This window comes from Tupaia chinensis, unplaced genomic scaffold (assembly GCF_000334495.1).
Source record: "Tupaia chinensis unplaced genomic scaffold, TupChi_1.0 Scaffold000627_1, whole genome shotgun sequence".
Classification (NCBI taxonomy): domain Eukaryota; kingdom Metazoa; phylum Chordata; class Mammalia; order Scandentia; family Tupaiidae; genus Tupaia; species Tupaia belangeri.
The window spans coordinates 8,072,329-8,089,152 of record NW_006160147.1 but is presented as its reverse complement, the minus strand read 5'-3'; the positions used below and the strand labels follow the sequence as shown (position 1 = coordinate 8,089,152).

The window sequence follows — 16,824 nt, the reverse complement described above, 5'->3', positions numbered from 1 at the left end:
ATCAAGAGGTAAGGTCCAGTGCCCTGTAACTTGGTGGTTAAGGGAGCTGGATCCCACATGGCTGATAGTGGTTTGAATCCCAGACCCCTCGATAAACACTCTGGGCATGTGTACATCATGTGTACATCAATCCCAGGGAGAAGGGATTGTCACATGACCATGCCCCATTGGAGGGTGCTTTCTCCCTCACCCTCTCCCTCTGTCTCTCCCTGTTTCTCTCTGGTGAGCACATACTCTCTGGAAAATTAAGGGAACAAAGAAAAAGGTAGGGTCTGTATTCCCTCTCCTTGAAATGGGGTAGGTCTTTAGAACTGCTTCAACCAAAAGTGTGTGCTTGGACCGCAAAGGCCATACTACTTCCGCCTGGCTCTTTCTCTTAGGACAGGTACCTTTGGAGTCTGGACGCTCTGCATGAAGTTTGGTAACCCTGAAGTTGCCATTCTGAGAGACCATGGAGGGGGTAAAGAAGCTCAAGCTGCCCTGGCTGTTTCTGGCTCCAGCTGTTCAGGTTTCCCCGGCTTGGGCTCCAGAGCCATGCACAACTGAGTATTCCCATGATTTAAACTCAGCACCTCAGATCCACCCCAGCTTCACTGAGTGGAACAGAAAGTAGCTATTCTGGTTGAGCCCTGCCCAAACTACAGAGTTGTGAGTGAAGCAAATGTTTCAACCTTAAGCCGCTAAGATTTGGGGTGGTTTGTTATGTGACCATAGTAACTGGAATGAAGACAGGCAATAAACAAGATAGATAAGCAAAAATACAGACACTGGTTGGATGCTAAGAAGAAAAACATCAGGGACGGGAGCTATAACATGTTGGGGGTGGGTTTGACATTTTATTTGAGGGTGTGCTATAGTTTGGGAGTCTCCTCCCCCAAATTCTTATGTTAGAACTTGGTTGTATTGTGAAGGTATTAAGAGGAAGTTTCATAGCTTTGTGTTGTTAAAAAGTGGGACCTTTGGGAGTGATTAAGTGGTAGTTCGGGTGTGGCCCCTATGATTGATGCCTAGTGGGTTTATAAGGAGAGGGAAGGAGATCAGAACAGAGATACGTGGGTGACACAGTAGCTCTACACTTGCCTTTGTGTTGTGATGCCTCGGGACCCTGCAAGTTCCCCATAGATGTGGCCCCTAAACCTTGGACCTCCAAACCATGAGCTGAATTAACCTCTCTTTTCACAAGTCACTCATGTCCAGGTCTTTTCTGATATAGCAACAAAACAGGCTAAGAAGGGTAGCTAAGAAAGGTCTCTGTGAAAAGGCAACTTTTAAGTAAAGTCCTGAAGGGGAGTGAGGTGGCTGGCTGCATGGGTCATTCCAGGCATGGAGGACCAGAGACATGCTTGGTGTGTCCCAAGAACAGGGAGGAGATCAGTGTAGCTGGAAATGGGAGAGGCACAGTAGGAGATGAGGTCTGAGAACTAATAAGGAGTCAGAGCATATGGGATTTATAGGTCTCTGTATGGACTTTGACCTTTACTTTGAATAAGATGGGATTATTATAAGCTTTTTGTTTGTTTTGTTTATTTTTTTTTAGAGATTTTTGATATCGGGCGTGTGTGCTCACCAGAGAGAAAGAGAGAGACAGAAAGCAAGAAATCACCCCCAAGAGAAGATGGCCACGCTGCAATCCCTTCTCCTCCATTCTTCTCTCAGGATTTTGGGCATGTGTGAACACATGCCTGGTATGAGTTTTAAGCCACTGGTTCCATGACTTGAACCATGGTCGACTACATGGGAGTCCAGCAGTGACATAACCAATACACCATCTGCTGGTCCCATCATTATAAGTTTTAATAAAGGCGTGACATGATTCTATTTTAATCAGATCGCCTTTTGTGTTAGTATTCCTAGAAGTGAAGTTCTGAAGCAAGGGATATGCGTCCTTTGACTTGTCTTCACTGGTAGCCCAAGATTATGATAGAATTGCCTACACTGATTTTCTAGGACTGCTGTAACAAATTACCACAGACTAGGTGACTTAAAACAATATAAATGTGTTGAGTTGCAGTCCTAGAGGCTGGAAGGCTGAAACAAGATCAATGGCAGGGCCACACTCCCTCTGAAACCTATAGGGAAGAACACTTCCTTTGCTCTTAGTGCCTTCTGGTTGAGCTCAGGATAAAGTGAGCTAGGAAGGCTAGATTTCCTAACTCATCTAATGCCGGTACCACTGAAATTGGAGCTGGGCTCCAGCTCCCAGAGTGACTCCCACTCCTGAGAGACATGGTCAGGAATCTATGGGTAGGGGAGCCAGGGTAGGAACCGGATGGGGCCCTGAGGGAGCATCCTGGGAAGGACGTCTTGAGTGCTGGCTCCCTGAAAAGCGCAGCAATACAAACTGTTGATAAGGCAAAGTGAAACTTCTTGCCTACCTGGGTAAAGGGGAGAATACTTGATGGAGTTATTCAGTCTAACAGAGTGGGGAGGTTTAATGGTATTTTGGATGTAAGGCGGGGCTGCTGAAGTGTGATGGCTTGATTAAGATTGGGTAAGGGTTAGGATGCCACAGCTCGTAATCAGTGAGCACAGTGAAGCAAAGGTTTTGAAGTGAGAGTTTTAAAGAGTCTTGAAGGGTAACAGTCCTTTGATCTCATTTATTGAAAAGTCAAGCATTTTAAAGTGGGTTTGCGACATCTATCTTCCTGGGTGAGAGTTTTTCGGATAGGTAAGTCATGTTGATAAAGATGATGAAATTTTAATGTCATGTTACTAAAGATAATAAGCAATGTGGGTGTACATGGGTTTCAGTTCTCAGACCTGTTTTTTTTTTTAAGTTTATTTCTTTCTTCCATGAGTGAGAGAGACAGAGGGAGAGAGAGAGACAGAAAGACAGGTACTCCCAACAGCGTCCTCATGCCACAATCTATCCCCAGCTTCAGCCAGCTTCAGTTCATGGACATGTTCTAGTCCAGCATGTTCAGGGATGTCTCTGGATATGAACCTGGAACCTTCCCATGTGGTCAGCCTTGCAGAGTGTTGCATTACTGCTGTGCCAGCCCTTCAGACCTACTTTTGAAGTGTTCCCATTTGGATTCTGGGAGAAAGCCTCATTTAGAAAGAGATTTAACCTTTCCCCAAGCAAATTGCAACTCAGTTTTAATATTTTTTTTTCCTGCTCTTCAGTAAAGGAACTATTGTACTCCATGTGCCCCTTGAAGAGGGAGATTTATTTCCACAAGAACTTGAAAGGTGTCAGTCTGATTGGTTAGAAACTGAGACCTTTAGTAAATCACATTTTATTCATGTGCTTGCATGTATGTGCATGTGTGTGCCAGTATGCTGTCTAGTCAGAAATTACTTAATTTTTTGCATCTATTTTCTTACACACAGCTATGGTCAGTCCTCTGTGCTGAGCAGTCCTTGGAAAGGACTTCTTTCAAAAAAATGTTCATGGGGCTGGCAGGGGGCATGGTGGTTGAGGCATTGGACTCCAACATGGGTGACCATGGTTTGAGTTCTGGACCTGGGGGCTTGATTTATCGCTTTCTCTCTCTTTCTCTGGTCAGATTAAAAAATAATGATAAGAAAAATTTAACAAATATTTCTTAAAAAAAAAAATGTCTAAGACCAGCAAGTGGCAAAGTGGTTAAAGTGCTGGACTCCCATATGGTTGACTAAGGTTTGGGTCCCAGATCTGGCTGCTTGAAAATCACACTGGGTACATGTGCATGTGTGCCCCAAAATTCCAGGAGGAGATTGAAGGAGAAGGAATTGTGACGTGGCCTTCCCTTTGAGGGGTGATTTCTTACTTTACCTCTCACTGTTGCTCTCTGGTAAGTGCATGCACCCTTTGGCAAAAATTGTTAAAAAAAAAAAAAAAAGAAAGAAAGAAAGAAAGAAAGGAAAAAGGTACAAAGCAAAAAAAATCCAGCCATATTTATACTCCAGATTCAGCTTCTTGTCTGCATGACTGGCAGACTTGGTAGATTCTGATCTTCTCCTTGGCACACTGGCTGCATCCCTTAACCAAAAGTCACAGCTCTGTCATGTGGCATTCTCCAAACAAGTCTTTCTCTTAGTTCTCATTCCTATGGATCTTGAGGTGGAAACTGCTATAATTAGTCCTGAGATATTGCACTTTCTCTTAGGATTTCCCTGTGCCTTTTTCACACTTTTGTAATAGTCTCATTTTATTAAACTCAGCTAAAATAATCTCATATAAGGGTGCAATCTCTTACTTATTGGGAGCTGACCAATAGAGGGCTTAGAGGAGTTGTTAATGTAACTGTTGTTTTGTTTCCCATTGGGTTGTAATCAGGCAATGGCTAGTAAGTATTTAATAAATATTTGTTGAATTAGTGAATGACTGAATGAATAAGTGGTGGGATTGGAACTCCATTAACTCTCTGAACTTCTAATATACTGGTGAGTATTCCCATGTTTGATGTACTTTAAGAACAGTAAGTGGGCATAGACTCTACAAATCATGTTTCCAGGGACCTATACTTTATTATGTTTGCCCTACTGACTCACGCCCAGGTATCTCTCCGAGGGGAGCAAAGCACAATAATATAAGGAGTATCTGAAATGCACAGAAATGATGAAGACATGATGACCACCAAGGGAAGAGTATGTGATTTCTTCAACTTAGAAATAAAAAAAGTTCAGACCACAAAATAAGAATATTGACATATCTCATCTATATAGTTTATGACTTTAAAGGAACCATACCAAATAAATTCAAGTGATAGCTACTAGTTATAAGTTTGTAAAATTTATGAGACCTTTATTATCATTAATACTGTCTTATGCATCATATTATTATTATATATGAGGTAAATTTGATATCTCTACCTTGTAATTAGACCTATGTTTAATATCAATTTCAGGACTGCAGGCTGCAGTGGTTCATGACATTTATTACAATTTTATGTCCATGCTGCATGTGTTAGAGGAACTCCTTCCAAGTGTGAAATGGAAGCTGTGACTTGCATGTCTCTGGGACACTCTAGTTATCCCTCTGGGAAGATGTTTTCATGGATAAAGCTCAGTTAATATCAGGCAGAACAGTCCAAAATTCCTCACAGTGCCCAGCCCTAAGGGAGGCCCTTGCTTTTTAAGATGCTGTCTACATTAATTTTCCTAAAATTGAGAGATTCCTGGATCTTCCTTCCTGGATTTCCCAGCAGGACAGATGTCCAAGGTGAATGGTCGAAATACACTTCCTCTTGGCGTAGAGCTCCACCTTTGATGATCTCAAGGGCACAGTCCTCCTTTGGAGATGCTTTTAGATCAAATTTCCCAGAAACTGCCGTTATGGCTGTGTCTGTGGAAGATAAAGGAAGACTGGGGTTACCCAAGACTAGTAGAGTTTCCATGATGGAAGGTCTACAGACACCACAAGCTTAGCTGTCAGGGGCTGCTTGCCAGTGCTTGCTCTGTAAGCTTCGCAGGCCTTATCAAGAACATAGAGACACTGGGTTTGTTTAGAGCCTGTTGGGAAAAAAGGCCCTTAGAAAAACAGAAGCCCTGCCTTTCTGAATGGAGATTTCCTGGGGAGTTAGAGGTGTGTAGTTGGGAGATCTGAATCATGCTCCTCTCTTGAGTGTTTAGGCTGGGGTGGGGGAGTAATAGAGAAAGCAGAATGAGGTCAGAGGTCACATGATGACCCAGTCACTAAGAATGTTGTATGATGATAACTTACCGACGTAGTAAAGGAACACATAGGTGAGAACCCAAGCGTTTGCTCCCTTGTCAACACCAGCCACCTTCACTTAGAAGGAAACCCTATTGCTACTCTTTCTCACCTTCCAAGTTTTCACATCCCTGCACAGATTCTTCTTTCTCTATCCCTTTCTTCCTTTACTCTGCGCATTCATCTTGTTCTCTCTTGTTCTGTAATTACTAGTTTATTACTGCTGAAATGAAAAATTTCTCACAATACTTGTTGCATGTTTTAGATAAATTGTATTTGCACTCACAGAAGAGTTGTAAATTCTGTACAAAGTATCCCCTTATAGTCTTCACTAGTTATGTTAACCTTCACATCACACAACCATTGTGCAATGATTAGGAAGGGATACAATAGAATTGGTACAATATTAGTTAACTAAAATACATACCGTATTTTTTCACTAATGTCTTTTGAGAGTTCCAGGATTTTATCCAGGATTACTCTTAGTGGTAATTTTGTCTTATGTTTCCTCTAGCCTGTGACAGTTCTTTAGTCTTTGCTTATCTCTTGTGGCCTTGACACTTCTGAAGAGTATTGATCAATCGTTTTGTAGAATGCCCCTCAGTTTGAGTTTGTCCATTGTTCTCTTATGATTGGAGTGAGGTTATATATATTTTGGCAAGAATGTCACACAAAAAATGATGATATCTTTTTCAATGCACCATATCAAAGGGCTCATGAAATGAATGTATTTTTATTGTAAAGTTAAGAAAAACAAACTCATATTTTGTAAGTACTGTATAGCAAGGTAATGGCCATTGGTTGTCCATAAAGAGATACGTTATTCAGACATTAGGTGTGTGTAGTGTCACCCAGCAAACTTGGTGGGGATCAGAGAGTGGTCAGAGGCATCACCAATGACAAAAGTGCTTCATCAAACAAGAGGCCTTTCTGTTACTGGTTCTTGGTGCATTATCTGAGTCAGGGAGTTTGGCACCTCTCCTTAGCCACAATGGTAAGGCAGCCAGTCCATCTTTGGTTATGGATTCCAGTGTCTTGAACCTACCTGTGTTTATGAGGCCGAGGATACAGAGAGTGATGGACACATTGACTTTGGCCGCAAAATACTCTGTTCTGATAGATGAGAAGAACCCATCCAGAGCAAACTTGCTTGCAGAGTAAGGAGCAATAAATGGTTGAGCCATTTTCCCTAAATAACAGATTAAAAAATGGGTTAGCAAGGTGACCCATTTCAGCTTTTGACAAAGATTATCTTTCTCTCTAACAGGCTTTGTAACCCCTATGATGTACCTTTACCCTTGTGAGCCTTAATTTTTGTCTATTTTCTATAGAAAGTAGTCTACCGTATTGAATCTCTAAAAGGGAATACATTAAGATACTGAAGGTGTGGGGCGTGGGCAGGCTGCTGGACAGCCTTCACTGAAGAGGGCTTGGTTGGATTTTTAGTAAGGAGGGTAACTAAACTGGGCTACAAAAGCCATATAAATCCCAGAAGTTTGATAAGAGCTCTCTGCTAACCCTGTCATTGGTAGTGGGGAAAGGTGTGTTGTGTTTTCTACACAAAGGGATAAAAATCTTTGCCTTTCTACCCCAAACCACTTGAAACAATAACAACAACTTCTATCAGCCTTGTTAATTTTCACTCCAGTTTTTTGGAGGGTATGTGGAAATATGCCTAATAGGATCACCTATTCTTTATATCTTTCCCAAGAGGAGGGAGTAGATGTGCAGCCTGTGTCCCAACACTCTTTGCTGATCATTGTTATAACAACTAGTTTAAAATCTTTGTCTGCTTATTCTAGAATTTGGGTCATTTTAGAAATTGATCTCCATGGAGTGCCTTTTATCCTAGATATAGACCACAGTTCCAATTCTTATATGTCTAGTAATTTCATATTGTATCATAGATATTAGTAGGAATGCATCATAGATTCTCTAAATTCTTTCCTCCAAAGACTGCTGACTTTAAAAAAATTTTTTTTTTAAATTGTACAGCTAACTTGGATGAAATGCTGTAGCTTTTTTTTTTTTTTAGAGGTTTTTGCTATAGGGCACGTGCGCTCACCAGAAAGACAGAGAGAGACAGAAAGACAGAAAGCGAGAAATCACCCCGCAGGGGGGATGGCCACACCACAATCCCTTCTCCTCCATTCTCCTCTTGGGATCTTGGGCATGCACGCACATGCACCAGGCGTGAGTTTAAGTCACCGGGTCCAGGACTCGAACCATGGTCAGCTACATGGGAGTTCAGCGATATAGCCATTACGCTAATGGTTGGTCCCAAACTCTGTAACTCTTGTAAGAGGTACCAGCTGAAATCTCTGTTCAATTATTTGCATTTTAATTTGACTCCTTGGTGTTTGAACTTCCCATGTATAGATCAGGAGACAACTAGAGTTTGGGGCAGAAATTATATATACAGTTAATTGCTTTTGCACTATAGCTCTCTCTCTCTCTTCTTCTTTTTTTTTTTTTTTTTCGAGAGGTTTTTGCTATAGGGCTCTTGCGCTCGCCAGAAAGACAGAGAGAGAGAGAGACGGAAAGCAAGAAATCACCCCCCAGGGGGGATAGCCACGCCGCAAACCCTTCTCCTCCATTCTCCTCTCAGGATCTTGGGCACGCATGCACACACACCCTGTGTGAGTTTAAGCCACCAGGTCCGGGACTCAAACTGCGGTTGACTACATGGGAGTCCAGCGACATAGCCATTATGCTGACTGTTGGTCCCATATAGCTCTCTCTCTTCTGAAATATCCCCTTTTACTTTCTGGGTGCTACAGTAACTCTAATCTCTTTCTCCTGCTCTTCAAGCTAGTGAAATGTCAAGTTTCTATCCTAGGTAAGACACTGATGAGGGCTGCCTTAGGTATAAAGCTATAAAATTCAGAAACTTGTCATTTCCTTCTTCCGAGAATCAACAACCCTCCAGTTTCTGCCTGCTTTTGGTTACTCTCCAGTGTGCTATACTTGCTGGAGAATGAGTTCTTACTTTTCCTTTCTCTCTCTCATAAGCACACATGCCCTATAGCACACACACACACACACACACACACACACACACACACACATTCATAAATAGAATACTCAGTTTTATAAAATATTAAATTTCCATATGTCGAAACTGTAACAATAATATACCACTGTAAAGGTGAAGGGCAGATGATAATCTCAAACATCAAATTCAGTTATCTCAATCTTCAATATATAAAGCAATATATAAAAATCTCTTATAAATAAAAAAAGTACAAATTCATATATTTAAGGAACCTCTCCAACTTTATCCTGGAACATGAGTTTTGGGTTGGGATGAGTCCATAGCCAAGTTCCAAGGAATGGGTGTGTGACATAGGATGTCAAACCAGAGCATCTGATATTATTAGACTATTGGCTAGTCTAAAGCTGGGCCAATGACCCAACCAAGCAGGTTCAGGGTCACACTGTTAGTTGCATAACCAGCACTTAGTTCTCTCTCTCTGTCTCTCTCTCTCTTTGCCGTAGGGTGTGTGTGCTTGCCAGACAGAAACATAGAGAGGGCAAGAGAGAAGTCTCCTCCACATCCCCAGGGAGGATGGCCACACCACAGTCCCTCTTCATTCTCCTTTGGGTTTTTGGCCACACATGCACATGTACCCAGTATGATGTTCAAGTCACCATGTCTGGGACTTGAACCATGGTTAGCCATGTGAGAGTCCCACACCTTAAACACCATGCCACCTGTTGGCCCCCTAAAATTCTTTTCTTATTCTCTAATATAACCCCAATAAATGAATATTTCTACCTGTTGAAAACACTGCTGGTATTCTTTCAACATGCCTTCTGCCCTTCTTCCTTAGTAGGAGGACCCTAATTTGTAGTTGGGCTCATAGTTTTCTAGAATAAATCCGCATTTCACAGCTTCTTACAGCCGGATGTTGTCAAATGACTAAGTTCTGTTTAATGAGATATGAGCAGAAGTATATTGGAAAGCTTTTGGGACATGTTATTAAAGGGAGAAGTCCGTCTTTTCCTTCTCACTCCTATCTCTGTCTTGGTGGCTGAAGATGGATTTTACAGCTGTGGTCCCAGAGCTGTCTTGGGCCGTCAGGTACAGGCCATATGTTGAAGATGGCAGAGCATAGAGCTAAAAGAAGGGAACTTGAGTGGCTGCAGAGTTGCCGTATTAGCTCCATACTGCCTACTTTCAGACTTGATTTACCTTCTAAATGGTTTAATCTGTTGTTATTTTAGGTTTTCTTGCATCTGAAAGTTGAGCTTAATCATTATTACTAGTCCTTCTCCCTTCTTTATGGTCCATGTGCCAAAGGGAAGCTGACATCATCCCTAACTCTAGGGGTGATCTATTCAATAGTATAATCTATTCATCCTGTTCTTCTTACTCATGACAGATACAAAATTAGGCACGTGGCCCATTTTGGACCAATGAGACTTGAGAAGAATTTTGCTGGAGAGTCGCAGAGAGTTCTTTGTTCTTCCGGGAGAATTTCTGAGAATCAGTTCTCTTTCCCATCTGCAGGACATTTTTTTGTGTGTGTGTATATGTGGGGGCTAGGCTACTACCTCTATCTCACCATCAGTCTGAAGTTTCAGCCACATATGGGAGACAGCAGAGCCAAGAGAATCACGGGGCATTGAGGTCGAGCCAAGTCAACCGTGAAGTCCACCCTACATATGGACTTCTAGTTATTTCAATACTTTTCCTCATTGCTTAAGCCAAAAATAGATCCAGATTATTTATAAAAATAGGATAGTAGTTAGATTTACGAGCTCTAGAGTCAGACAACCTGAGTATGAACCCCAAGCATGCTATGTCTTAGTTTTAATATATGAATAATACATTACCAGGCTGAAATAATCCATGTAACATTCTTAGCCAAAAATTTGGCACATGGGAAGCTTTCAGAAAATTGTATTCTTGTTAACAGTATTAGTATTCAAATTGATCAGAAAAGTATGAGCTATTAAAAAGGATGTTGGGGGAACCAGGCAATGGTATAACGGTTATATCCCTGGACTCCCACATGGCTGAATGTGGTTTGAGTCCCGAACCCGGTGACTTGAAACTCATTCTGGGTGCATGTGCGTGTGTACCCAGAATCTCGAGAGGAGACTGGAAGAGAAAGGATTGTGGTGTGACCACTCCCCGGAGGGTGATTTCTCACTTTCTGCTAACCTTCTCTCTCTCTCTATCCCTCCGGCAAGCACAAGCGCCCTATAGCAAAAATCTCTTTCTCTTTAAAAAAAAATATATATGTTGGGACAAATAGTTACTTGGAGGAAAAGAAATGTCATTCTGATAAATAGGATATGGGTAAATTTATAATCTTGATGTAAGAAGGATTTTTTTTTTTTTGGAGAGTTTTTTCTTGCTACAGGGCACGTGCGCTCGCCAGAAAGACAAAGAGAGACAGAGAGACAGAAAGCAAGAAATCACCCCCCAGGGGGGATGGCCACACTGCAATCTGTTCTCCTCCTTTCTCCTCTAGGGATCTTGGGCACACACACACACACACACACACACACACACACACGCTGAGTTTAAGCCACTGGGTCCAGGACTCGAACTGCGGTCAGCTACATGGGAGTCCAGTGACATAGCCATTGTGCTAACTGCTGGTCCCAAGGTAAGAAGTACTTTTTAAAGCATGAAATCAAATTATACACTATAAAAGAAGATATAAATAGGTTTGAATATATAACATTTTTTTTTTTTTTTGGAGAGGGTTTTTTTTTTCGCTATAGGGCACGTGCACTCACCAGACAGACAGAGAGAGACATAGAGATAGAAAGCAAGAAATCACCCCCGCAGGGGGGATGGTCACGCTGCAATCCCTTCTCCTCCATTCTCCTCTCGGGATCTTGGGCATGCACTCACAAGCGCCCGGCGTGAGTTTTAAGCCACCAGGTCCGAGACGCGAACCGCGTTCTACTACGTGGGAGTCCAGCGACATAGCCATTATGCTAACTGCTGGTTCCCAATATATAACATTTTAAAAACTGAAGTGTGCTTAAAATTGTTGCTATGGCCTTCTGCCATATTTCCCTATGAAAGAGACTTCTATCTAGCCATAGATAGTAATCTAGGGATAGCTGATTTGCATGCTAGATTGAGTAGACCACATGGTCTCTCTCCCTCAAAAAGTCGAAAAAGTGACATAAGGATGCTAATGGAAACTGTTGGATTTTGAACAAAAGGTCCCATAAGGTTAAGTGGAGTAGTCATTTTCGGCCACAGAAAGGGATACGCAAGTAGAGACAAATATCTTGCGGAAACAGCAGGTGTGCCTCAGCTCAGATATCTTTATCCATTCTTTTATAAAGTCACTTGTTAGAACACAGGGGCCCCTGATGACCTTATAAAATCCCAATTACTTCTCAAAGGCCCCATCTCCAAACACCATCAACATACAAATTTGGGGAACATATTCAAACCATGGCAGGGCCTAACATTTACTTAGCTCTTATGTACCAGTCCAAAGTTTACATACTGAATAATTGCCCAAAGTTGCATGCTTAATGAGTGAGAGAACAGGATTCAAACCAGGATTCAAAATTTGACCCTAGTGGCCCATAGTTTGAAGCACTATGGAAAGGCACGTGGCATAAACTCAATAGACTTAATCTAGAAACTCCCAGAGGAAATGAGGAGGAAAGGTCTGTGGAGTGGACTGACATCCTACAAAGACAGCTGAGTGATCAGTTGCTGGATTATAAGTTATAAAGTCTCTTTAATGCCTGAAGATTAAAAAGTAAGTAAAAATAAGTTTTGGATTTTGGAAATGCAGATAAAGATTGTGAACCAGTTGAGGCTCACTAAATGAGAGCCGGAACATATAAAAAAGCAGAAGAGAAGAGAGAAAAATCTCCTAGGTTCTCAGCATTTTCAAACACCTTGGTGCTCTTAATTAAAGTCCATTTCCTGTTCACAGGTATGTTCTTAAATGTTTTTCCACATTATAATAATTATTTTGCATGAGCAAACCTCTGCATTCTACTTAATATAAGATGTATTTAGAGATTTCAGAAAGCTGAAAATGGCAAAGGCCATCTAAAACTTTTTTAAAAAGATCCTGTGAGTTTAAAGTTCTGGTCGAAGTAGAATAAACAATGTGGAACAGGATGTTAAAGTCTGAATTTCCCTGGTTTTGTTTCAGCTGAGGTTCAAAGGGTAAGAACACCAACCACAGTAATTGCCAAGTGCCATCATGTTCTTTTTAGTTGTTGTTCTGTTTTGTTTATTTCTTTCTTTTGGGGGCGGGAGGAAGAGCAGGGGAGTATGGCGCAATCCCAACATGTTCTTCATGCTGTGATGTACCCCCAGCAATAGCCAGCCCTAAATCATAGGCACATGCACACTCAGTGTACTCAGGTAGGTCTCAGGATGTGAACCTGGTACCTTCCTATGTGGGTCAGTCTCACAGAGGGCCATATTTTACTGCTGCATCACTGTTTGGCTCCCAAATACCTCCATATTCTGAAGGGAAGTTCCAGGTCAAATGTGCACTTACATGGGATGTGGTAACATGCACAGAACAGCAAAAAAGCAAAAACAAAAACAAAAACAAAGATGGACTTGCAGTACTTTGGGTCATAGTCCATCCCAAGGGCATAATAGGGCCAAAGTTGAGGAGACCAGAGAAGCTGGGAACCAGGGGGAGAAAATTACCCATAGCAGTGTCTCACTGATCTTCCGAGAAGATGGAATGGAGGCTTCCCTTCACATCACTCTTTGTGAGAAGAACTTCAGGGGGACTTCTTGAAGAGTTCATCCTCAGGACTCTGGCGGGGGGGAGCATGCATGAGGAGAGTTGGTGGCCATGAGCAAGGCCGTGCTTAGCTAATGCACATGATGTGGCACACAGGGAATTCTCCCTTGTGGATGGGCCTGAATTCTAGTCAACCTCTGCTCATACTTTTGGGTCTGTCCTGTGGTTCATTCCTTTTCCTCTGGAATCATTTCTTTTTTTTTTTTTTTCGTAGAGGTTTTCGCTATAGGCCGCGTGCGCTCGCCAAACAGACAGAGAGACATAGAGACAGAAAGCGAGAAATCACCCCCCAGGGGGGATGGTCACGCTGCAATCCCTTCTCCTCCATTCTCCTCTCGGGATCTTGGGCACGCACGCACACGCGCCCGGCGTGAGTTTTAAGCCAGCGGGTCCGGGACGCGAACCGCGGTCGATTACGTGGGAGTCCAGCGACATAGCCATTATGCTAACTGCTGGTTCCCTCTGGAATCATTTCTAATCATGCTTACAAGGGCAGCCTAGAGATTTGAGTGTATTATTTTGTATTCTCATGACACAAGAAAAAAATAACAGGAGCAACAGCTACTCAGATCACAGGAAGAACTACTAATATTCCAGAAGGGGCCTCCCAAGAAGGAGGATGTTTCTTGTCCATGGCAAGAGTCAGATTTGATCATCCACTAGACAGCGAGAGAGCATGAGCTTTAAGTGTCTGTGGGGCCAGAGGAGACCCATGCTGTATTAGCTGGGTGTGTGTGCATGCTCAGCCAAGTAAGACCTTTCCTACCCCAAACTTCACTTGTTCCCTGAAATTTTCCCTTTCTTTTAATCCAAGAGAAAAAATTGACAAAGAGAAGGAAAGACTGAATACATTTTCTCTGTCCAAGTTTTCCAGCAATATCAGGTTTGAGCTTGATAAGGAGAAAAAATTTAGTTAAGTTTCAGTCCAGTCAGGTAGAGTAGAAGTTAAGGTGGCTGGCTCCCACATGGCCAGTTGTGTGGCTCAATCCTGGACCTGGTGGCTTGAAAAACACCCTGGGCATGTGTGCATATATGCCCAAAATCCCAAGAGGAAAATGGAAGAGAAGGGATTGTTGTGTGGCCATACCCGACAAGGGGTGAATTCTCACTCCCCCGCCCCTCTCTCTGATAAGCATACATACCCTATAGCAAAAAGTAAATAAATAAAATAAAATAAAATAAAATAAAATAAATAAAAAGTTAAATCTCAAATGACTTAGTCCAGCCACTGTGGTGCCCCAGTATCGTGAATATCCCCCAGGTTGGAAGCTATATGGCAGACTGCAGGTTTGGATCCCTGCGTTGTATGGAAAATGTGCCTGGCTTGCACATGGACACCTAAGATCCTAAGGAGCTATTAGGCTGCAGAGGGAGGTTGTGGAGTGATGAGACTGTTCAGGATGCCCTTCTCTCTTGCCTGTGGGTACACACATCTTTATCATAGAAAAGAAAATTACACATGATGGGGCCAGCAGGTGACATGGAGATTAAGGTGACTGGCTGCCATATGACGAATTCTGTCCCTTGAGTCCCAGACCCAGTGGCTTGAAAATCACACCAGGTGGGTATATGTGCATGCTTAACATTCTGATAGGAGATTAGAGAAAAAGTGATTGCAGCTTGGCTATCTCCCCTAGAGGGGTGATTTTTCACTCTCTCTCTTTCTCTGTTTCTCTCTCTCTCTGGCAAGTGCATGTGCCCTATAGCAGAAACTAGGAAAAAAGATATTACTTATGACTGGACATTTTAACTACTGAAATGAGATCATTTTTGAGACTAGAAGCAGGCAAAGGAACTCTTACAGTCCTAGAGTGACCAGAAAAGTGTTGTCGTCTGCTCTAGATCACATGCAGTTCAGGGAAGAGCTGCCCATAGAACAGGTTTGAACAGGCAGTGGGTGGGACACACTGGTTGTTTTCTGATCATATCTGATGAGATCCACTTTTTCAACTGCCAGTTAGACACTGTGCCAGAGGATGAGCATCATTAAATAAAATTATCAAGTAAATAAATATACTGTTCTAATTTGCATGAAGCAGTCATGAAAATAAGGGGATTATAGGCCTGAGGGCTTTTGCCCTGGGTTAAGTTTTGGGTTAAAGTATTGTGGAAGAGCAGAGCCATCTCAGTGGACTAGATGTGCCAGGGAACTTCAACAAACTTGTGAAAAAATGGAATTGAAATACAAGTTTATTTTGGTGCAAAAAAAAAAAGTTGAAATCCATGCATAGTGTTGTATAATATGTATTCTCTATGACCTTTTTTGAAGACTCCTCATATGGCAGCTAGATTTCTTTTCTGGGAAGTTTTAAATCACAAAGAAACAAAGCTATAGTGACCATCTTTTCTGAGTCTGACAAGTATGAGTGCAGACGTGGTGATAAATGGGACAGAATGTTTGCAATTAGCTCTGTCCCAGAAACGCTGGGACTTAGCCACTGTAGAAACAGCAGGAGCCGGAGTGCTGGCAGAGGAGCTATGTGCTGAGGCTTGTTAGCAGAGCGGAGGAGGTCAAAGGAAGGCCTCAGTGCTTTTGTTCACCCACCCCCAACCTCCATCCCTAACTGCCTTGCCGAGATTTTGAAATGATTTCCATTTCAAAGGCAGGTTTTAAACTGCTTTAATTGAGAGCTCAGAAAAAAGTGTACAGGATTGAAAAACTTCATTCCTGTCTATCTTCAGACTTTAGGGCAACCCCAGGCATACGAGCCACACCCGTTACTAAGCAAGCCCCAGTAGAAACTTAACCTGGATCCTCCTCTCTTTTTTCTAGTACTTCCTAAAAATCTTTCCTCGACTGGGACTCCTGTGGTCTAAACTTTACAGTTGTTTGGGTTGCGTTGATCTCTAAAGACAAATCTGTTTTCTCCAGGACCTGGAAGATCTGAAATATCCTAAGTATTGGGTCAACCCACAATCCAGTGACAATTGAAGCAATGGGGATAGGTGCAGTTGCCTAGGGAGATTGTGAGTGAAATGAGAGTAAGGCTTAGGATGGAAGAATCCTGGGGAAACCAACAATGAAGGTTAAGGAGTTGAACAGGAACCTGAGAAACTTGAGAAAGTATAGTTAGAGCAGCCAGAGAAAACCCAGAGGACTGTTTTGGCCTATGGCAAGGGAAGAGTGCGTGGTGTTGAAACAGTCCAAAATGCTGCTGATACAAATAAGATAAAACCTGTTACTACAATAAATTTCACAAGGTGACTTTGGCAAGAGCATTACTGTGCAGGTATGTGACTTGTGTGGCAGGATGTGAAATGTGGTTTCTCCTCTTGTCTCAGCACATCTCCTAAGGCAAGAATAAAAGTATAGATTTAAAAAATCCATACAGTTGAAGATGAACTCAAACCAGTTCTACTAGCATTACCTAATCAGTGGCGTCCAGCCTACATAGTTGCGCTTGGAGAGCCTTGTCAGTGTCC

The 16,824-nt window shown here is 42.3% G+C and overlaps 1 protein-coding gene across 3 annotated transcripts in view; it reads right to left on the bottom strand.

Annotated features, from left to right (window-relative positions):
- Window positions 1–4,704: 4,704 nt before the first annotated feature.
- Window positions 4,705–16,824, bottom strand: part of HSD11B1 (hydroxysteroid 11-beta dehydrogenase 1) — a 57,682-nt gene continuing 45,562 nt past the window's right edge. For all 3 annotated transcript variants that reach the window (XM_006159322.3, XM_006159321.3, XM_027776103.1), the window contains 2 exons: window positions 6,684–6,827; window positions 4,705–5,269 (listed from right to left, as the gene is read on the bottom strand). In XM_006159322.3, coding sequence (XP_006159384.1) covers window positions 5,040–5,269; window positions 6,684–6,827 — 374 coding nt within the window. In that variant the 3' untranslated portion in view covers window positions 4,705–5,039. The remainder of the gene's footprint in view (window positions 5,270–6,683; window positions 6,828–16,824) is intronic.